The 23,897-nt window shown below is 43.4% G+C and overlaps 1 protein-coding gene across 1 annotated transcript in view; it reads left to right on the plus strand.

Annotated features, from left to right (window-relative positions):
• Positions 1–23,897, plus strand: part of MAML3 (mastermind like transcriptional coactivator 3) — a 245,294-nt gene that overhangs the window by 150,201 nt on the left and 71,196 nt on the right. Inside the window, exon 2 of the mRNA XM_062573957.1 lies at positions 2,261–3,742. Within this exon, the coding sequence (XP_062429941.1) occupies positions 2,261–3,742 (1,482 nt within the window). The remainder of the gene's footprint in view (positions 1–2,260; positions 3,743–23,897) is intronic.

Genomic DNA, 23,897 nt, shown 5'->3' on the forward strand with positions numbered 1-23,897 from the left:
CCAGAGCTTGCTGCCCCTGTGGCAGGGAGAGACGGCAAGGAGATGCCTCTGCTGAGAGACTGCTCGCTCTGCAGCCCCGTGCCGCCGTACCAACCTTGCCGATGAGCAGGAATGCGCAGGGTTTTATCAAGACAGGCCTGGGAGCACGTGTGCTCCCACCTTCCACATGAATCTGCCGCCACGTGCAGGGCACCGTCCGAGGCGTTTGCGGGAGCTCAAAGGGGGCGAGAGCTGCTGTGGCGTGTGGGGAGAGGCATGGGAGCCCGGTGACAGGGACTCGCACGGGGGGAGTCTCAAAGGATGCTCCACACCGTGCCTCGCAGCCTTGCTCCCCCCCCACCTCGCTGCAGCTGCGCACCCCGTCACGGAGGCTGGTGCAGTGCCAGCTGCTGGCCTCGGTGTCCCCCGCTCCCGTGGGCCAGCGGGTGGGAGAAGGAGCAGGGTAAGGACACCTCAGCGCGGCTGCCAGCCATTTGTCTGTGGAGCTGCGCGGGGATCTCGCAGGGAAGGACGGGTGCCGGCGACGCAGCAGTGCGCTGCTGGCACGCACGGCACGGCAGAAGCCCAGCCGAGGAGGAATTTCAGTCTGTGGGATGCTTGGCATGTGCTGGCTTTGTGCAGTGGGTAACAGGCAGCAACAGTCTCGGGCACAGAAGTGAACAGGGCCTCAGTGACGATTCCTAGCAATCTGTTGATCGCTTTCCCATGTGAAAAGGCTCTCCTGCTCTTGTACAAATCAAGGAGCTGATGTTCTGCGCAGGGACTTGCAGGCTTGCCTTTCTGTTGTGTTATGAAGGTTACGTCTCTGCAGAGGACCAGCACATAGCTTATGCCCAGCTAGTATCCCACGCTTCTGTGGGATAGGGATAGGGATAGGGATCCACGTGCTCGACCAGTGCTGTAGTGACGCATACATAGGCCATGCCCTCATGAATTTTCCTGCCAGCAGATACTGGAGAGTATATGCAAAGTGAAGAAGGGTGAGGGCAGGGTGCAGCCTTCTCAGACCTGGCACCTCTGAAGTGGGGATGAGATCTGGAGTCGCTTGCTCGCTTTACAGTTGGGATGGAAGGGGAGCTAGCCCTTGGGGGTGGGAGAAAGGAACGGGATCTGGACTGTGGGAAGAATGAAGGTTGAAGACAAAGGAGTGGGAGCTGAGTGTCTGGGATTTTTGTACCACTAAAAATACTTCAAAAAATGATAAAATCTTTCACTGTTTTGTCTCCTATTGTTCTAATATCAAGGATGCAAGTGTGTCCTGAGCGAGTCACTACAGTTATGACCTCTTCGCTTCCTCCCCTCCCCACTATTGTTTTTTACCTTAGCCAAAGAGGGCTGCTTTTTTTAGCCTGGTACATAAGGAGAGGGCTTAGCATTTGGTGTGGTAGAGGATGATTGTAGGTTGTTTTATTGCTTTGATGTACATATTTTAACCTGAAATAAAGCTCATGTTAATGCATTATTTGTATAAAGTTATTATTATATTGTATTAGTTATTATAGCTAATTTGGTTGCTTTCCTGGCCTTGTCTTACTGTCATTTCTGTTCATCTTTAATGGTAGATCCTAGCACACAGGTTAGTTCTTTTTTTTTTTTTTTTTTTGTGATTTGATTGAGTTAACATCATATAAAGTGCCTTCTATTTTTTAGGATGGATATATATTTCTCCTCAGTTAAAACTGATTCTCAATATGTTTTGCAGCCAAAGAACAGAGGGATAATCAAATCAGACTATATTAATGAATTTTCTCAAAAACATTTAGTGTCAGCAACACATATGTTTCAATAAAAGTAGTCAATTAGTCGTATTGCTTGTATTTTTTAAGAAACTTCTAGAAAATTCAAAAACAGATTTTTTTTGAATGTCGAATTCAAGACTCCTTAAAGGAGTCCAGCTTTCAGAAGATATTGCTTAGCATTTTCTGAAAACAACACCCTTACCTACATGTTAGGCACTACAAAATTGAAATATTCAATTTGCTTCAGAAAACCTGGATAGCCTGGAGACTGCAGATGTGTTTTACAGCTCTGCACTAGTGAGCCTGCCCTCTCCTATTCAGGGGCGGTTGCTTTTGTTTGTTTTGGACAGTCTTCTCAAATTGATCAAAAGTGTAGGAATGAAATCAAGGAAACTTCCAAATCAGACTTTTTAAAAACCTACTGTCACCACTTGATGGGAAATATTTGTTACAGAGTTCATCAGCAATTTTTTTTTTGGCTGTGCAATTGGTTAATTTTTTTTCTGTTGTTTCACTTTCAGCTTCAAGAGACAGTAAAGAGGAAGTTGGAAGGCGCACGTTCACCTCTAAATGGAGAACAGCAGAATGGCATTTGCGATGGCAGCTTTTCTCCAACCAGCAAACGGATACGGAAGGATGTACCAGGCATCGAGGCAATCAACAGCTTGCCCAATAATTTGCCTTTGCCTGCTGTTTCTCCTCTTCACCAGCTTGACATGAAAGCTTCCCTGCCCCTGCAGAATAGTGGAACTCACAGTAGTGGGCTAGAAGACTTGGGTAAAAATGGTGGACTTTCAGAGATAAAGCTCCCAGTTAATGGTTGCAATGAGCTAGATGATAGTTTTAACATCCTGCAGAACAAGGAGCTAAAGCAAGAGCCTCTGGATGACCCTACCTGCATAGACACTTCTGAAACATCTCTTTCAAATCAGAACAAGCTTTTCTCAGACATTAATCTGAATGATCAAGAGTGGCAGGAGCTAATAGATGAACTAGCAAACACTGTTCCAGAAGATGATATACAAGATTTGTTCAACGAAGACTTTGAAGAGAAGAAGGAGCCAGAATTTCCCCGGCCTGCCACAGACACTCAAGAAAGTGCGAGCGTTAAAAGCGATCCATCCCATTCTCCATTTGCTCATGTTCCATTAGGATCTCCCCAGGTGAGGCCTTCCTCTTCTGGTCCGCCATTTTCAAATGTCTCCACAGCCTCTAGTGTTACTTCTGTATCCAGTGCTCCAGCTGCAGCTGGCTCACCAGCAAACTGTGTTGTTCAGTCGCCTCAAACTCCCAACCAGGCCCATACTCCAGGCCAAACACAGTCGCGATCTGGAAATGGCTATCTTATGAATCCAGCAGCAGTGACTGTGGCAGGATCAGGGCCTGGGCCTGTGGCTGTACCTAGTGCTGATTTGTCTCCAGCTGAACAGCTCAAACAAATGGCAGCACAGCAGCAGCAAAGAGCTAAGCTCATGCAGCAAAAGCAACAGCAGCAGCATCCAAATCAAGCCTCAAGCTGGTCACCTGTTGGCCCTCCATCTAGTCCATATGGAGGACCCTTCAGTGCAGACAAACCAAATAGTCCAATGATGTATCCCCAAGCCTTTAACAACCAAAACCCAATAGTGCCTCCTATGGCAAATAACCCACAGAAGACCACAGTTAATAACTACCTCCCTCAAAACCACATGAATATGATCAGTCAACAGCCAAATAACTTGGGCACAAACTCCTTAAACAAACAGCCCAATATGCTTTCTTATGGCAACACTAAGCCTCTGACCCACTTCAATGCTGAGCTGAGTCAGAGGATGACGCCGCCAATGGCCAGTCCCAGCAAGAACCCCATGATGCCATACATACAGCAGCAGCAGTCCCAGCAGCCGCAGATGCAAGCTCAAATGGCGCACCTGAGTGAGGAGCAGAAATGCATGCTCATCATGAAGCAGAAAGGAATGATGAACCAGCCCATGGCATATGCAACGCTTCCTTCCCTTGGTCAGGTAAGTGTGAGTAAACAATACCTGTTGAACGAAAACGTATGTGTAATTACTGTGTGCACCCGAAAAAGGACTAATGCCAAGGTTCAGCAGCTCTTTGTGTAGTCTCCTACTTCACTGTCTGTGAAGTATGGAATGTCATTGCAGATGCTTCTTGGATTTCTTGGGTGAAACTGGAGCTCGATTATTATATGAAATGACTAAACTGATGTACATTACATTTTAGAAATGTTGTTAAATGGCTGTTTTCCTCAACTAGCACTCTTTTCCTGTGTTTCTACTGATGGATGCTTAGAGCTACTTTGGGAAGTCTGAGGTTTGAAGTTGCTTCCCCTCTGAGAGTTTACTTCCTTTTTCTGTAAAGTGCTTGATGCTCTTAGATCTCAAACTGTTGTATGGTTTATCTTCCACAGTGCAGCTAGCATCATAACCACAAGACTGAGTGGTTGCCCCCTTCTTCTTGGGGTGGAGATCCAGACAGCTTTAAACAGAGTATTTTGCATTTTGGCTCAGGGATCAAAGGAAGGGCAGTTTGAGTGCTGAGTGCCTTTGGTTCCCACTGGAAGAAGTAACGCAATTGAATGCTTTTAGTAGTGCTCAAACTGGGCCTGAAATGAGAAAATGTTATTCCAGGTCTTTCATGCAGTCTTTAGTAACTTCAGGTATTTTAATGTGGAGAATTGGTGGCGTCTTTTGATCTACTGTCGGCAAGAGGCTAAAGCCTTGTTGGCTTCAGTGACTTGATGTCACTGACTGAGTTGTATTCTGTGCTTGCTTCTAGAGCGGCTGCTCCCAGATTTGGGGACTACTTTAGAATCAATCAATAAATGATCTGAATAATGGTTATAGTAATACCAAACAGCCTCATCACCTCTTAGGTCAGCTAGATGCTCCGTTTAGTTGAGCAGCCCCTGTAAAGATTTGCACACAAATCAAGATTCAAGAATGATTTTTCTGAATGTTTTTTTGAGATTTTTAAAAAGAATTAATAGTAATAATGGGTTCACAAAGAAGGTGATACCCTCACAGAAGTTATATGTCACCAGAACATGTCAGGAATTGATGTTATAGTACACTAATAAAATGTTGGTTGATAGTTTTAGTGTAACAGCCTCTTACCAAATTGGCTGTTTCCACACCTCCTACAAGGAGTACTTCATTCTGAGTGGGGTTTAACTCTGGCTCACACTGTAATGCATGTACAAATACAGCATAATTTGACATTTTTTCAGCCTATGGAGTTTTGGGATCTAGTAATAGGGAGGGGCAGGCGCTTTACCAGGTCAGAGCCCTTCACATGTTATTTTAAACAAATTGCAAAGCAAAAAGAATGTTAATCTGCCTCCTGGTTTTGGTACAGGACACATGGTGACAGCTCAAAGGTTTCTATTTCTATTCTAATTTTACCTGCCTGTTGCATTAGAAATAGCAGGTCTAACTCCTCTTCTTTTTTTTTATGAAGACTTACCTAGATTAATACTGCGGTAATGGCATAAAACCTAGACTGTAATCTGAGCTGTAGGTGTGTTAAGTTTTAGGTGAGAGGCAGGGGTTGTTTGGTCAGGCTGTCTAATGCTTTATAGTTTCTTTTCTTTGTTTTTGTTAAGCTTATTGAACTCGAAGACCCATCAAAAAGTTGAGAGGAAGAACTGTCTGTGTGAAAGAGTTAATGTCATCTCCATTTCAGAAGTTGAGAAATTCATGTTAATATCTCTCCTCTGTTCTCCAGTGAGAACAGGAAGTCAAGATTTCATATGTCTAATCTCAGTTCTCTTTTTTTTTCATATATGAAAAACTAGATATTTGTTAAAAACTAGACATTCTTCCAAAAACAAGACCAGGCATTAAGTCATTCCTGTATCTCATAAAGAAGAAACTTAAGGCAAAGCCATATTTTGTTATATAATTTCTGCAGTTCACATTTAATGACTGAATCAGAATGAGGGACGTCTTGCTCATGTGTAGGAGCAGAAAAATCCCTTCACTCCTTATGGAACCCCCTTGCATACACAGAAGGGATTTTGTTGGGTAAGCAAGGCTGAAATAATAGATTTCTAACAGTGATGTATTTCTTTATTCTTTCCCTTACTGCTTCCTGAAAAACATTTTTCTGTGGAAAATTGGAAAGCTTATTATAGTGAGATGTGCTGGGTTAGAAATGGATTGTTTTTGCAAAGGTGATAAAAAGATATGCTGATATTTTTGAGTTAAATCCAGACTGATGCAGATTATCTGATTCCACTACTTACTGCAGGATGCAGACGGTCAGAGTTGCCAGAGCATGTGTGGAAAATAAGGAGATTGCACTTTCAGTTTGAAACACGTTTCTGAATTTAAAGTGAATGTATCTATCTGTGAGTTTATAGTTCCTGTTTTTAATGTAGTTTTTTGGTCTTTGACATAGAACTGTAAAAGTGTGTGTGTGTGTGTGTTAAATAATCATGAGGATTTAACAAATGGCATTTAAGAAAAAAAGTTACAGCTCTAGCTATTGCATCTCTTGATTAGCACTGAGCATGTATTTCTATCAGGTAACTACTACAAGGGCAGGCTGAAGACTCAAAAGATGATCGAGGGAACATCAGGCACATACAGGAACACCTGATCTTATTTCTACATACTTCTGTAAAACCTGAGTATGCCTAGTTGTGTGTGTGTTTACACTCGGGCACATCTGTATTGATTAGGCCGTGTCCATTTTGGCCTGAGGTAATTCTATTGATAATTAGCAGAATTTTTACATACATTTGTTGCTTCAGTTATTTACTGTGCCTTAGAGAGAGCCCATTTTTTTCAGCTACGTTGGGACCTTGCAAACATTCAGTGGAAGTCGCAAGCCCGTGACCCTCCTGTTAACATGCCAGTGAGTGGCTAGCGCTCTGGGCATGCATCCTGGGCTGTGCTGCGCCTGACGGACCGTGTCTGGTGAGAATGGTGGGCAGCTAGAGGAACCCCTTGAGCTCCATGGGACCATGAGTGATTGGACAGGCAGGCTGCTAAATTAGCAGCTTAGTTAACAAAACTAGTATCTAACAAAAGTAGAATTTCTCTTTCTCCACCGTCAGTGTTGAAACTTGCTGTCAGCAGTGCTTGTCCTCTGTGTCACTACTAAGAGAGGGGCTGGCCCCGGCACCCTGGCATCTGTTTTCCCCTCCACGCCAGTGCTTGAGGAACCATATGCATTTCATATCGTGAAACATGGTATGCTCTATTTTTACTATACCTTGTTCTCTGCAAAAGAGCGTTGGATGGGGTATTCCTCTGTCTTTGCAAAACAGATACTGGTTTGGATGTGGGGTTGGTCGTTTTCCAGGGTTAGGCGGAAGGTCAGCACTGAGAACGCAGTTGTGGAACTGACTGCTAAAACTTCGCTCAGCTCCTCACCCAGCGGCTATATCCCACGTTCAGCAAGGCCCCGTCCCACTGCTGCTAATCCCTTGTGCCTGACTTTTCCCACCCTGGTCTGGTTTGTGCTTGGCCATCCCTGATCCTAGCCTTGCCCCACGTACCCTGGTGTGGCCCCGGCGGGTGATTTGTTTGCCGGCACACGGCAGGTATTGCCCTTCAGCTCCTCCCTTTTCCTGCGATGTCCTTTCGTTCTGGCTATAGGCTAAATCCTCAAGTATAGTTTTTATTGGGATTGGTTGCTCAGTAAAAATTGAGGGCTAGAGGTCTTCTGCTATTTTGGTATCCATGTGATACAAAAGGAAAGTGTTTTGCACTAAGATGCAGCATGGTTTGGGGAATTTTTTTGTTTAATTTTTATATGATTTAAGAAATAAAAGTGAGTGTAAAACAACCTCCTCTCTCAAAAATGAGAGCTTTGTTTAACCTAAAGTGTTCCGTTTTGTTTTTGAAGGTGTTTGAAAGGTTTTATTGGAGGCTTTTTTTTAATCGAAAAGTAATTTCAAATTGAGAAAAGCAAGAACAGTTTCTTTGGAAATTTTCAGAATCATTAATTATTCCTTTTCTTGGTTCCAGCTGTTCAATATGTATGCGTAATGCTAGGAGAAAAAAGCAGCCTAACAGAATAGACATTGAATGGCTGAGAGAGAATTTGATGTTTTGAGCCAAGAGAGTGAGGGAAAGTAATGAGAGGTCGAAACAAAACAGAATCCTCTGTGGGTGTAAGAAAAATAAAACCAAACTGCAACTCTCTGCCTGCATGAAACTGTGAGGATGCTGCAATTATAGTTCCTATTGAAACCACTAGTTACTTTGTTTGAAAGTAGAGGGATGTGAATGAAGGGGAGAAATGACACCACACTGGAGGAATATCTTCAAATTATCTTTTCTATCTTTTGTTTTAAGCTTATAAATTAAAGATGTGTCATCTGCTCAGTCTGTTTTTGCATACGAAGGATAAATGGAGGTCTATGTCCAGAGAATATTTCCAAAATGTATCTCCTTTTTAAGTGAAAAAGTTTATTTCTCACTGGAATTGTAAAGAGATTTTATACTTTTTTGAAGGTTATCTTTGGTATAGTGAGGAAAAGAGATTGCTGACATCCTGAGATTTGACTTTTTTTTTTTTTTTTTTTTTTTTTTTAAGAAAGCCTATCGGGGGGGTGGGGGGAAAGAAGGAAGTGCCCACATTTGTATTCACAGGATCAAAGTGTGACAGAAACATAACTGTTTCAAAAACATACCAAATTTTAGGAGAGACAAGCTGGAATGGAAAGAACAATTGAAACTTTGAGGATCACTTGCAGAACAACTTATAGAGACGTAGTGAATGCCTGTCTACACTGGGTTCGGCTAGCACAGGAATTCAGACACAGTTCCTTCCTGTTATAAATGCCAGAATTCACTCCTCACAAATCAGTCTCCCATAGATTCGTAAGGACAGAACGGGTAATTAAAATGTACTCGGATGGATTCTGACCAGTTCACCAGGCATTTGGTAAACCTTAGCCTTTTAGCACTTACTGTTCCAGCTGTTGTTTGCCCATTCTGTTAGGAAAGTGGTCATATTAGTGTCTAAATCACTAGTAACAACTATCGGACACAGTGGACTAAGATCAGGTCTCCATGGCTCATTTGAAGAAAAAAAAACTTATAATAGTTCCTCATTAACTATCTTTTGACATCTGTGAGTGTGTACTTTTAACCTAACATATATTTTGTTCACTCCATATAATTAGTATTTTTCTCTAATATTAAAGTTTTTCCTCTAATCTAAGCCTTGAGAAATCGAAGTATAGCAGCATTGTTTCTGTGCCCCAAATGGAGCAATCATCTTACTGTGAGAGAACTATGGACCTCTTTGGTGACACCTACTTTCCATGAAACCATGCTGACTGGTATTCCCATTTTATCCTCTGAGTCATCCCTGACAGAGAACTGAAATTAACTCTTCTGTTGTTTTGATGGAAATCATGTCAGAACAACCAGTCTTCTCCTCTTTCTAAATATTGCAGCTGTCACAGTATCCCTTCAGGTCTTAGAAACTTCTCCAGTTTTCCAAGATTTGTTAAAATACATTATTGTATAGTTTTTTTCCATCTAGTTTCTGAAGACTCGGGGCAGGAGTTATTTTTGCCTGTAAAGAAATTGTCTTGTGTTACTTCTAGAAACATGGAATTTATATTATTGACTGCCACAGAAGTATATTAAGTATGCCCTATTTTGAAGTCACCTTGATAGCGTACATTTTCTTCCTATGCATTCTAGACTGTTGCATGAAGAACAGTTTGTCCCATTACTGAGAGAGGCCTGCTAGTCTGTTGATATAACATCCTTTAACATGTGCCTAGCGACCCTCCTTTAGTTTTATTTGTTACAGCTGGAATCTCAAAGCACTGTGCCTTTGAAGTGCCTATAACCAGTAGTGGTGCTGTTTGTACCAACCTCTCTTTTGCCATTCTTTCCTTACAGTGCAAGTTGTCACCATCAGTTTGGATTTTCCAGTCTCATGACCCATTCCACCTGCTTCCAGCCATATCAGCCATAATCCATTTCTCATTGCTCATGAGCCTTTCTAAGTCTTTCTGTTTATTGTATAGACTCCTAATGTTAATGTACAGAGAGTGTAAAACTGTGTTCTTTCCACACTCTTTTATGGTTAGATCTGTCGTAACCTGACAGCATAGCACTGCTGTATGTACTGACATGTTTATACCATGCTCTCCCAATACCAGGCTCTTTTGTGGGCTAGTTGCTACCCCTAGAGCATCAGCAGAAAAAGTGTGTATTACAGAATAGTGCCTGTCCTGTTCAGATGTAACCAGGAGTTCAGCACATGATTTGGACCCTGTTATTCTCCATTTTTATTTTGAGGGAATACTTCACATATTTTTCTCTCATCCAAAGACTAAGACTTCAGGTTTCCATTCCTGGCAGTTCACTTTGCATATTTACTGTTGAAGTGCCTCACAGCTGGCTGCCAGAGCTTGCAGAATAGCTCTCTGAACACATTGCATGGCTTAGACTGGAGGAAAAGGGAATGGACTATAGTCTACCAGGAGGCAGGTTTTGTCACAGCTTTGAGTTAGATAATATTTTGGAATTTGCAGTTTGCAGTTTTGTCATTTCTCTAAGGCCATGATTGTCCTTCACTTTACCTTTCTCTGGAGGCTAAAGATCTTAAAGTACTCCTTGCCCATGGATTGTAATTTTCCTTCCGTAATTCCCAGGTTTGTCAGTTAGCTTCTCAGCATCTCAGAAATATAGATTTGACCTTAATTTAAGAGGGATCTGTATTCCTGTTACTTGCTATTCATCTCTGAGGCTGCAGAAGTTCCTTTTTAATGTTCTTCCATAATGTGAAGTACAGATTTGTTTAAATAGTATGAGGGTCCTAATATGCTTACTGGGTTCTGTGCTGCCCAAGCTCCTTGAAAGCGGACCCAATAGCTCTGTGTCCGTAGGCTGGCCTGTCACTGTTGTGCGTGTTGGAGAAGCGTGGTCACTTGGAACTGGCCCGTGCACGGTACTGCGTTGATAGAGGCAGAGTTTCTTCTCGTTCTTCCGAAAGCTTCTCGAAAAGGTTGCCATACTTGAATCCTTGGAACTATAGCGGTGTTTCTGCTGTCTAGAGGAGTTGTTAGTAACTTGGTCTCGCTTTCTGGTCTTTTTGTTATTGTTTCTTCATATATTTGCTGTATCCCAACTTACTGTGATTTAGACAAATAGATTTCAGGGGGGACAAAACCAGAATATACTAGTAGTAATGAAATTCATATTTAAGTGGCGTTTTTTACTAGAGGATCTTCATTTGCTTTACAAGTATTGCTGAATTAAATACAACAATGTCACATGAGAAAGAGAAGTATTATCATTTCTGTTTTACAGGAAAAAGAAATTATAATAAAAATGGTAAGTGACTAGCTGCAAGTCACACCAAAAAGCCTTGGCAGAATTAAAATGACTTAATAAAATATATTCCTTTGATCAGTGTTACCTTGAGGTTATTTTTGTCGGTGTGAGATTGCAGGATATTGGTATTTTATTCCCATGCTTGTTCATTTATCTCTTCTATATTTTACTTTTCTTGTATCCTTCTTCCTCTTTGTTCCTCTAAGCTCAGTGTGCAGCTTAAACCTGCCTCCCTTTACACAAAATCCTCTTTAGGTTATAATTTACAATATTTTACATTTCTTTTTGTTTTTTTGTAGGAATTTTGTTTATTTGTTTTTCTGTCACTTGCCTAGTTTCGGTTTGCAGATGTGTTAGCGTGTGTCAGGGAACTGGAGGCTGGTCAGCCTTTTTTTTGCTTGCTGGAGAAACCATGGAGCAAGTCTTCTTGCAAGCCATTACTGAACACATGAAGGAGATGAAGGTGATTGTGAATAGGTGTCATGCTTTCACCAGGGTAAATCATTCTTGGCCAGTCTAATTGCCTTCTGTGATGGTGAAATGACTCAGACCTGTGGATGTGGGAAAGGCAGTGGATGTCATTTGCCTTGACTTTAGTAAGGCTTTTGGCACAGTCTGCTACAGTACTCTTATGTCCAAGTTTGGATGTTATAGTCCAGATGGGTGGGCTACAGGGGAAAGCTGGCTGGATCGCCAGGCCCAAAGGGTGGTGGTGAGTGGCTCGTACTGTACCTGGAGGCTGCTCACAAGCAGAACTCCTTGGGGTCTGCCCTGGGTCCTGCTCTGTTTGATATCTTTATCAATGACCTGGCAGAGGAGACAAAGTGGACCCTCATCAAGTTAGCAGGAGACAGCAAAGTAGAGGAGGGATTTTCAATGTCATGAGTATGTATACATCCAAATGACTTTAAAAGGTCAACTTGTGTGCTCATAACACTGCCAGTCTTAAATGTTCAAAAATTCATTTTAAAATCATGAGATCCAATAAATGATAAATATTGAGGATGGGGAGATTTGTCTGCCTATTTTTTGAACCTTTAGGATTTTTATTTTCAAAGTTTCTTCTTTATCCACATGGGACAAAAATATACTTCTTAAAATAAAACTTTGATTCTCCCTTACCACTTTGACCCTAGAAAATGAAACTTAAAATATCTTAAACTATAAACTTTACAAAAATTTTACAAGATAATGCAATACTGATAATTTTCTTTACCCCTGTTTCTGTATCATCCATTCTTATGTTACCCAGCTGGATGCCTAAGGTATTGGTATCCATCTCTTGCTTTCATTGAATTTAATCTGAGTTCACATTTTTATCCCTTCATCCCCCCTCTTCATCTGCAACTCCAAAAGTCTTTCTTGGAAATTTCTACTTTCCTCTGTTTGTATTTCTAAAGTATTGTGTTATTCCTTTTAGAAAAGATACTTCATGGAAACAAATTACATGTTTCCAAGTTGCTGTGTGTAGTAGGAGCATGCATGAAGTAGTTGCTTCGCACAGAGAGGATCTATCTGAATAGCTTCACTGCCACCACCAAGGAAGCTGCACATGCAGTTTTTGTGTGATGGATTTACTAGACATTACGGGTAACAGTATTGGTAAAACCATCACCAGTGCCTGACTGGATTTAGCAGTGGGGAGACCTCTATTTCATCTCAATTCAGAAGCACAAGAAAGCATCTTCGTCCCTCATCGGCCGACCTTCCCCCATCTAATTCTAACATGCACCAAAGTCAGTGGTTGTCTTTCCATTGTAGTTAGAAAGAGTCAGAGCAAACCTCATGGCTAATTTTAGAATAGCAAAGGCTTTGCTGGAAAGGCCAGGGAATGTTTTACAACTGTCCACCTGTTTCCTGTGCTGTGGGCAATTGTGAAGGGTGATACCTTTCACCTAAGTCAACTGTCAGAGACAGCAAACACGAGTTAGATCATGTGTGCTTCTACCCTGAGCCAGGGAGCAGACCTGATTTCGCAGCAGCCTTCTGCTATTTTTTTACTGATGTGCTTTGAGTATGAAAATAGTCAAAGATAAACTTAACATTTTTTCCACAGAAGAATCATTTGGAGTGTCCTTTTTCCTATTATTTTTAAATTCCATTTCCTTCCATCTCTCTCCTTCCCTCTCTTTCCCATATTTCTGTAAACTGAGCTTTTATTCCACACGTCCTGTTTGGCCTGGAGAAGAGAGGACGAGAGGGGATCTTATCAATGTGTAGAAGTACCTGAAGGGAGGGTGTCAAGGGGATGGGGTTAAACTCTTTTCAGTTGCCCCATCTGAAAGGACTAGAGGCAACGGGCACAAACTGAACCACAGGAAGTTCCGCCTGAACGTGAGAGGGAATTTCTGCCCTGTGAGAGTGACGGAGCACTGGACCAGGTTGCCCAGAGAGGTTGTGGAGTCTCCTTCTCTGGAGATCTTCAAGGCCTGCCTGGATGCAACCCTCTCTCTATCTTTACTTGACCTGTATCTGTGTGAAGGACTTCTCTTCAGTTAGTAATTGAGGCACCCTGGTTAGTTGTGAATGTTTTGACAGAAGACTGGGGTGTGTACCTTGTGGTTCTGAATTCCTGTTTTATCTTCTATTTTATCTACATTTGTCTTTCTTCATTTTCTTGCTTTTTTCCAGTGTTTTCCATAGCATTTCTGGATGTTCAGTCCTAGTGCTCCCCATAGGCTTCAGTTATATGCATGTGTGTTCTCTCCAGCAAGATCTCCGAAAGACTGGGACGCGTACGTGCCCATATTGGGCATGCTGAATGCCTCTGGAAAGTTGTCCTGCAGAGTGGTTCAGAGCGCAGGTTTGGAGCTTCCGGCGTTCAGGAGCTTCTGCCAAAACCCAGCTGATGCATCTAATTTGCTGAAGAATTTGGCTTTTGCTTTCTCAGCAAAGATTTCATTCCTCATGGGCAGTGGGAAACGTGCCCTTTTAATGTTATTGTTCAGCAGCTTAGTATTAAGTCTGAGGCAGCCGACTTTGTTACTAAGGAGAGAAACCAGTCTGCTGGTTCCTCAGTTCTTCATTCTCATGTAGTGCTTGCATACATACATTCTTGTGTACTCCTGCCCTTATTTAGTATCTTTTCCGGTGTGTGGGGAACATTTTGCATGTATTAGCCTGCAAGCAGATCTTACAGTCTGTGAAGAAACCACCCATTTTGTGTCAACACATCTTCCAAACAGGTGGCTTGCTCATTTACACCCAGTGGGAGCTTGTTAGCAGTTCTTACTATAGAGCAAGAGTGAGAGCTGTCTAGACAAGGTCGAGTATCTCATAAGAAAGCAAGCCCAAATCCAGCAGAACTGTCACAAGATCACATTTTGATGTTTTATCTGTCTCTTTTTCACTTCTGTTTCACACTTGTGTGAAACTTGTGTTAAAGTCACTCCAGGACCACAGTCTTTGGCTCCTCATGTTTGCATCCTTCTGTAAAATCTGTTCTGCCAGGTTCCTTGCTGCTAAGTAAAATCTCCATTTTTATTTTAAAGAATAGAGATGTACATATAAGCTGTCCTTTGTTTCCTTATGCTATTTGGAGAGACTGAGGGAAAGATAATTTCTTTAAGAAACAGCAACAAAAAGATTTTGAAGGGTCAGTCTAGGAAGAATATTAAGTCTGCCCTGAAAAGATATATCCTTTTCTGACATGATATTCCTTACAGGCTTGAAAGATAACATCCTCAAAGGAAACAGCATTTTAAATTAATTTTTGTACACAGTATTGCCTGGAGAAAGGAAAGTTCCTGTGATTGCCCAATATGTACTTTCTAGGGAATTATTTTTCCAGTGTATATACTTCTTTCCCTCTGAGTCCTGCAGATCATCTGTATTTTTAATCTGTCCTATATGATTTTTCTATTCCTTTTCTCTCTCCCCCCCTTCTCTGCCAGCCATTTTCCCCTTTCTCTAACCTTCCCCCTCAACTTTACCCTTTGTTGCTCCTTATTTAGCTTTTCCTTCTCTACCTTCCTTCCTTACCTGTTTAACAGCACAGCTCTGTTTTTTGGTATTGTCAGAGTGTACAGGAAACCACTCTAGACACCATGGCTCTACGTGGTCTGTATACCTCCAGCTGATGGAAGTAGTATGAAATATTTGTTGTCATATTAAATGGTTTTTAACCAGTCACGAGACAGATGAAGGACTGAGGGATCTTTGATATAATCTCACTAATGTGGTGGCACCGTCCATGTGATAAATTTGGCTGCTACACCTTCAGTCTGCCCTCTAATACATCTCAGCCCATACTTCAACATTTCTAACTACGGAGCAGCTTCAAACACAACATGTTTTTTTAAACAAGCTGCCTGAGGAATATTTCTTTTTTCTCTGTCAAAAAATTACACTGGATCCTGATTGCTTGTAGTATACGCTCACCATTGATGGCTATACATATACACACACACACATATATATATACACACGCACACACACACACACACACACATATTTATATATATATATGAGTTTTCTATTGTTCAATTGCCCATGACATCCTGTTTCCCACATCTTGAGATTTTGTCTGTGGCAATAGATGCCAACAGAGTAGTCTTTCAAGCCCTAGCATTCTTATAGATGGAAAAGCAATTTGAAGTGATTTCTATAAGCAATTTGAAGCGATTTCTTCTGTGACTTTTAAGCCGCATTAATAATATCTTCCCTAGCCCTTCAGGTCCTGTGAAACTGGTCTCATCATTTGAAGATAGTTTCACTGTTCCTGCAGAGGAATGTGTGAAACAAAACTACTTAAAGCGTTTTGAGGGGTTTCTGAAATAGTTTGTAACGTTCGTGGTAACTACCTAGAACGCACACGCACATATGTTTAAATGTGATGTACGTGGTTGCTCTGAGGCTGTATTTACCGCGTTCACCTCACCCTGTGGGAGCTGCTAGCTCAGAATGGGCACGAAAGAGCTGAGCGTTGCTGGGAGGTACCAGCGGCCGCGCTAATCGCCTGCCGACGTCCTCCACGCGTACCGCACGCGCTGAGAGAGAGCAGCGCGGGGCACGTGTCCGGGACGGCCCCGAGAAGCTTGTGGGGCTGAAGCAGATGTACCTGCTGTGAGTTTCAGCTGGAGATTTCAGAGATCGCGCACCATGACACAAGGAAAACCCCCGGGTGACTGACCAAAGCCCTGGCGCGCCGAGCCCAGGCAAAAGTTTCTGTTTGTGCTTTCCCAATTCCTGCAGCTGGGTTGCGGACAGCGTGGGGATTACATCCCCAGCACTTCCCGCCGGTGCTCAGAGGAGAGCTAAAACCTCTACAAAACAAAACACCCTCCTTGACTCCAGTTACGTAAAGGGTGGGCTGTTTTCCAAGGGCATTGCTGAAGGGGACGCAGGTGTCACCTGCAGACGCGCTCGCAGCTTGGGGGAGCCTGGTTTGGCGAGGGACGGTAGGCATGCCAGGTGCACGGCGAGCGCGTGATCTTAATGCTAATGAAGCGGTGGAAAAGGCTCGAGTTAGTCGCACTGGAGGGGTGGCAGTGACCGGGGTGGAACCAGCACCAGGGTACCAGCACAGCGCGTTCGGAGAAAGGGAAATGGGAAGAGCTGCTCGCGCTCGCCGCGTTTCTCTTCTGCTCGTGGCAGTGCGCGCGGGGGGCTGTGCGTGTGTGTGTGCGTACGCGCTGCCTCCAGCCGGCTGTTCCTCACTCCGGTCGGGCAGGGCAAGTCAGGTAAAGATCAGCAGAGCACAAACCTCTCCCGGCTTACTGTTCAGGGGTGTGCCCGGAGGACCCTGCTCGCCGCCTCTGCTTCCCAGCCGCCCTTCGAGGCTGGGGCGTCAGGGAGGGTTCGTGCGTTTGGTTTCTGTGCGACGCAGAGTGGAAACGTCGGGGCTGTAACCTCAGTGGAGCTCCCACCCTTGCGGCTGCTGGTGAGCAGCAGCAGCAGCGGGGTGGCCTGTGCCAACACGGTGCTCCCTTGCACGTCCCCGGGCACTACTGATTTAACCCACAGACCTGCAGGTGCCTGCTCTCCTCTACTTTTGCTCAGGTCATTTACTGTAGGTGCAGCATATATGTAAAAAAAAACCCAAATAATTAACTGCTTTGTTCATGCTCCTGAGCAGCATGTTCCTCTGGAAAAAGTGCAGAGCTTTGGAAAAATTTCATGAATACCTTTGAAATTCACGCACATCTGAGGATACTGAACAGTGGTGCATCGTTTTCATTCTAAGGTGATTTTTAATCACTTCTCAGATTTTTCAAAATGAAAAATGGAGGTTATTGTGTTTGAGGATTGAGAATCACATGGTGTCTTTCAACTTCTTTTCTCTTACCTATTTCCCCACTTTCATTTTTCTACTAATAGAGTGTGTGTTGCCTTTTCAGCTTGGTGAGTGCTTTCTCACCTACGCAGCCCTAGTCAATGGGAGCACTTAGGTAAGGATTGCACAGTCTGCCCCCCGTGTGTGTTAATGAAATTGGAGTAATGTTTTTTCTAGTTCTTTAGGATTAGATTCTTCTTTTTCAAAAGCTCTTTTTGGTCTCAGAAAATTAGATCACCACTATGTAAAAAACAACCCACTGTGATCACAGCTTAATTGTACAATGCCTGCACTTTCTTCAGTGTTGTTCCCATCTTTTCAAAATTAAGTGAAATCCAGTGGGTTGGACCTTTGATCTGCATAATAAAGGACAAAGAGGTAGTTTGTAAATCCTTTCTTTTCATCTTTATTCTTTGCGGTTTGGGACCTGAAGGCTTGAAATAGTTTTTGCTTGCTAAGAGGAAACTTTATGTAATATATGTGGAGATGCCATTATGCTAATTAGTGTTGTTAGGAAAATCAATGTATATATGTCATCCAACAGTGAGCAGTGATCTTCTCACAATCAGCAATTTATCATGCATTGCCAATGCAGTAGGGCTAGGACTATTCTATTCAGATAAATTTCTCATTCATTTAGTCAGTAAATCATGGTGCACTTCATGATAGTCATTTTTAATGTGATTGCATTTTGTTAAGTTTTAATCACGCATAATGGATTTTATCTGGCAATGAGGTCAACCTGTACTCTCTTCTCTCTCATTTGTATCCTACCCTCCCAGCGTGGACAAGCTTACGGCCATTCCTGGGTGCCCCAGCAGACCGTGAGGAGATGAGGCTCAGGAAGACAAGCTGTTAAGATTGGTTTTGAGCAACAGATACTTAGCTGAAGATTTACCCTAGGTGGAACAGTGACAAATTATACTCACTGTATCTTTGCTTCCATGCATAACTCAATTTGCTTGCAAACTGTGGTTGCACAAGCTCTCCAATGCCGCTTTTGGGCTGATCGGTTTGTGTCAGGGCTCCTGGCACCTGGCAGGCTGCAGGAGCACCTTTTCTGCCCTGGATCTGCAGGGAGGGCTGTAGCTGGGGCTGCCCTTTTATCTTCAGGCCATAGTGACCTTTTCTACTGGCAGAGCAGTAGAAGATGAGGTGTGGAAATGAGGCATCAAACCCATGACAGTTTTTAATGAAAAGTGGGCTGTTTGCTGTAGTGTCCTGATCTTGAATCCAACTTGAATGTTCGGCTATGTCTTACTCTCCCTTAAGCTGGTAGAAAAAGGCCTGGTGTCTTCAGCTATGGCAGGAATGTGCCATGATCCCCCTTGCAGCCTCAACGTGATCTTGCTGTTCTTGCACATTTTTCTGAATGATTGTGGAGTGTTTCCATTAGCATCTTGTGTGTGGTTTGAGTTTATGTTCCTCACCACTGAAGCAGGCTGTGACTCTTGCTTGCTTTTTTTTGGTGGTTTCCCTGTGCTTAAGCCATCTCTCTCTTCCTCCCTGTACCCCCTTCCAGTCTTTGTTTTCCTTTCACTCTTGCCTTCACACTTTTTTTCCTGCTGCTGTTTGTGCTTGGAAAAGACTCCCTTTTGTCCACCAATCAGCCACTTTCTCTTCGTTCGGGTCTCCCTGTAAAACAAGCTAAACCTTCTCAGGATTACATCGACTAAAAGAAGAATTGGAAGTACGGGGAGGAGTGTTACAGAGCACTGGAGATGCTGCTCTGCTGTAGGTTCTAGCGCTGTGCCCTCGGTGCAGGCTTTAAACAGCCTGGGATCAGCTGTTTGCATTGAATTGCTCGTCTGCTTGTGGGGAGGAGCAGTATCAATCCTCACTGACTGCTTTAACCACCTGCCTGTGGCAGAGACGCCATCACAGCTCCCTTGAGCTCCTTCCCCCGAGACGCACAAGCCTGTGGTTTCAGGACTGGCCCCCCTGGCTTGCTAAACCCCTGGGACCGACCCGAATCCCCTGGCAGCGCCATTCTGAGCTCCGTGCTCAGACTGTCGTACCGTCATGTGGTACGGGCATGATTTTCTCTGCTTTCTTTTGATGTGTGTAGTCTTCATGCAAGACCAGTATATCATTTAGAAAGTTGTTCGAGTTCTTTTGGGATGTAAGTTGCTCTATGAGCACAGGACCTTTCTGATGTCCCAAAAGACCAGCCATAGATCTTGGAATAGCCTAATCTTTTAAATTCTTTCTCCATATTCTCTAGTTTTTCTTTTTTTGCTCTACATCGGGAGTAACAATTTGGAGACTGATGGCCCTTTCTCTTACCGTGGCAGCAAAGAGGGGGAAAATTAATTGTCTATGGGTTTTGCAGGAGATTTTCCCTGCTATATCAAACCAGGTACCTCCCTGTAATAGTGCTGCAACTGTCCACCCTTCTGTGGCCACTGTGCAGAGCCTGACATGTTCTTTTTAGGTCTGATTCTTTCTAATTACCCTGGTGCAACTCCAGAGTATTTGGTAAAGTTACCAGAGTTATGTAGAAGCTAGACAAGAAAAGAATTACATCTTTTGTTTGGTAAATGAAAATTGAGTAAAGCTTCTGTGTTTTTTTTTTGTTTTTTTTTTTTTTTAATATTTAAGAGCAGAACACCCTGAAGGCATTTTGTATCATAACAGGTTTTAGTCTCTCTCTCTGTCTTTCTCTCCCCTCCTCTTTCTCCCTCCCTCTTTCTCCCTCTCCCTCTCTCTCTCCCTGCCTCTCTAATGCATCTTTGCCTACAGCCCCATGCATTAGCAATGCAAAGCAGATTTTGAAAGCCAGGGGAATCCAAGCTCTTCCAGATGAACACTGTGATTTTAAAAAAAGAACTATAGAAAGAATAAAGGTTGTCCAAGTGGCATATGGCATGACAGTGACCCTGCTGTAAGGACAGACGTACAGAGCTAATGGTAATCCTATACTGCAGCCAGATAACATCCTGAGGTTAGGAAATCAAAGCCCCATGCTTTGGCTTAGCAGAGAATTAGCATGGGGAGCTTGCGTTAGCTCTGGAAAAGCAGCAGTTCAGTTTTCAGTTGCATTGCATCGGGGTCTTGCAGTCCTGGTAGCAGCAAGATCCTTCCTCACCCTGTGCAGGGAAATCAGACCCGTGTAGTCTGATCAGGGAGCAGAGTATGTTTAGTTGGGCTGCAATGTTTGGATGGGTTCAGAGAGATGCCGTTTCTGATAATAGCTCATGTAAGGTAATTTCTATTACTGCAGAAACATGTTATAAGCTGCTCAGTCATACGCTGTTGAAAAGCTGTGTGAAGCTGAGGAGTTTACGAGGAGTTTAACGTCCCCGAATGACGCACTGAAGTTTGTTAATTCACCCGTGTGCGCCGCGTGTCCCGGTGCAGGCCAGTCCCCAGCAAGCGCAGCGGCCGCCACCGGCGGCACGTGGGCGCCGAGCGGAGCGGCGCTCCGTCCGGGAGTCCTGTGGGACGGCTGCGTGGCGCGGCCGGCTCGGAGGCACAGCTTGCTTCCGGGGAGAAAGGGCTGTACGTGCGTTAGTAACTATTTCACTTCTCTCGGCGCCTCTTATCCGCCTAACGTACGCGGGCATGGCCTGCTAGCGGATGAGCGAATCGCCTCCTAGGAAGCTGCTGTGCCCCTGGGCACGAAAAGATGCGGTCACACGGTAAAGAAAAGCAGGAATTTCTGCGTTCTCTGACAAACTGCCGCCCCCCTCCCGCCTCAGGCCTCCTCGCTCTGCCCAACTCTGGGGGATTTTCCTCATTTTTCCCTTCTTTCTTGTGGTTTTAAAAGATATTTAATAATGTGATCTTCCTTACTCATGTGTTCTGAAAGACAGGAGGTCATGTTTTCCAATACACAGTACTCAATGTTGATATCAGGTTTCTGGAAAAACAGAATCAAGTAGGCTAGAATAGGACCTTCACTTTTTGGTGTGGTTTTGGATGTCTCAGTAGCGTTCAGCAAGGCTTGATTTTCACAATGGCAACATGCTCCCTTTTATAACCAGTGTCAATGAAAAAGGCAGTCAGACCTGAGACATTCTGAGCATATTCCTAAAAATTCTTTTTATGTTTACTTTTATTTTTCCACAGCTGAAAGATTTGAGTACAAAAAAGAAGCATAAATCTCAGTCTAAAAGCAGCATACGATTTAGGGGGGAAAAAAAGTGTTTTGAAGCGCTTTTTGGAAGGAAATCTCCTGGCTCAGTTGCAGAAAATAGACAAGTATTTGAGGAATTTGTTGTTCTTAAAAGCATATGCACACATTTTATATGGGTGATTATTGGTCAGGAAGGGAGATCTGTCCTATTTATTTCCATTATGTATAAAATGGTTTCTAATGAACTTGTTGCCATAATATTTAGATGCCAAGTGCAAAAATAAGTTTGTGAAAAAGTTGAAGTATCTTAATCACTCCAAAGTTGAACTGCTTTATCTGTTTCAGTTATTTTAAGATGCACAAATCAGATTTTTTAATATAAGTTATTGAAAGAATTTGAGGTTTGGTGCTTGTTTTAGGAAAAAAGCTTTGGTATTTATTGTTGTTTCTCTTCGCATTTTGCATTCAAATGGTGATGTTATTAAAAATATATATATTTTTAAATTGGCCTCTGTGCATATCTGCCTCTACTTTGCTGTCACATAATTTGCTGCTTTTTTTCTTTCCTGCAAGCAGGGTTATATTGCCTTGCTTAGAATAATGTATGATGGGGGAAAAGTTGAAACCCGTTAAAACACTTAACCAGGAAACAGTCCGCTTAGACAATCCCCTCTTGTTTTTGATGGTGCCCCTGGAAGCAGCAGCTGTGGAGTTAGTCATTTCTGCACACATAAGCGAACATCCATTGTGAATATTTAAAATCCAGTCTGTTAACAGAGGAGCTACACTGTATTTGTTGCTAGTGATCTGTCACTAATGGTTTAAAACTTGGAGACTGGGAACTTCTTTTGTAAATTCGAGAGGATTGTTTCATACTGCTGAGAGTCCCCATCAGGATATAAAAGTATAATAGCAGAGATGGGATTGTAAACCCAATATGTAATTTACTAAACACACATAAACTTAGCGAAAATCAGACCAAACAGCTAAGGTTTTAACTCTCTGTTGCTTTCTTTGGATCAAGCAAATGAGCAGAAAACACTACAAAATATTAACCTTGCTGCTGTGCTCTCCGAACAGGTTTTGACCTTGTGAAAAAATTTTGGTTCAGCACATGATAAAGTTGTTTCTAACATGAGCAGCTGCCTTAGTGGTAGCACTATGAAAACTTTTAGCTGTTAGGTGTAATTGTTTGTCAGTGTTTATGTCAAAGAAAGTCTTCCCGGCACTTAAGAGTGTTTCTGCTTGGACCGCTAAAAATGTATCTCGTGCAGTCGTAAGAAGGGCGCCCGTGCCCCTGTTCTGCTTCCGCAGCTAGGGCTGCGGCTCTGGGTTCCGGGGTCGCCTCGCTGCGCTCTTCAAATGCGAAGGGGGCGTTTCCGGAGGGCAAACCAAGGCACCCAGATCCCACTGAAAGCGACTGCGAGTTGGAACTCTAGTTCTTGTTTCTTCCTTTAAAAATTTCTCCCTGTACCTTTTATTACCTTGCCCTTCCTAAACCTGACGAGCCAAGAGTGCCGTCAAGGCTGCCCAGCGTTGGCCCGCCGCGGCGCAGCCGGCGGGGCTGAAGGGGCAGCGTGGGGCTGGAGCTCGGCAGGGCGCCGCTGCTGCCGGGGAAGAGGCGCCCCGGCCCGCGCCTGAAGGCTGCCGGCCGTGCAGAAAGGCATCCCGACGCCGCGAGGCGCTTGCTGCCTTGCCTCCGGCTGTGTGGCCCCAGCTCCGCGCGGGCTGAACGCCGCGGCCGTGGAGACTGTGCTTTGGGGCAGGTTTATTCAGGCCTCGCTCGCGCAGGCAGAAAGTTTGCTACCGTGGCTGGAGCTTGTGCTCCTCGTTACAAAAACTACTTCTTCCCAATGGCTTCTAGAGGGGGGAAATAGCACTGGTTAAAGTAATATTCCTTGTCTCCTGGAGTGTGTAGATTTTGTTGAGTCCTAGCTGACTCCTGTAGTCTTGTATATGCTCACTCAGAGGTACTCGTGACAGACAACTGGTTTGTTAGGAAACTGTGATGTAATTGTTGGTACATGCAGCAAAAGGGCATAGTTAGATAACCCTGAATCATCAGTGAGCCCATAAAATGGAAAACACTTTCCAGTTGATTCAGAAGCAGCAGAATGAAGCATTTAGGAATCTTTTGTTGAAGGATAGACCATAACTGGCCTCTGTCTAGCAGTTCTGGTTTATAGCATTTGGGGTAGTATTCACACTGTATCAATTGAATACTTGGATACCTAAATATTTTTAGTGTTTTCTGGTATGCCGGTTTCTTCAAACTCTGTCATCACTGTATTTTTAAATTCCATCTCCGTTCCAAACACAGTATGGGATTCTTCCTAAAGTTTAGTTTTGCTAAATCTAGTCCAAATTTATAGTGGCATTATCGTTACAATGGCATTTGAGCTCTGTCCATGAGGAAAGTTTATGTGTAAAGGTAAATTCTTACATACTCAATCATGGTCAGGAAATAGAGCAACATGTCATATACCATA

This window comes from Rhea pennata, chromosome 4, assembly GCF_028389875.1.
Source record: "Rhea pennata isolate bPtePen1 chromosome 4, bPtePen1.pri, whole genome shotgun sequence".
In the NCBI taxonomy this organism is placed as follows: Eukaryota; Metazoa; Chordata; class Aves; order Rheiformes; family Rheidae; genus Rhea; species Rhea pennata.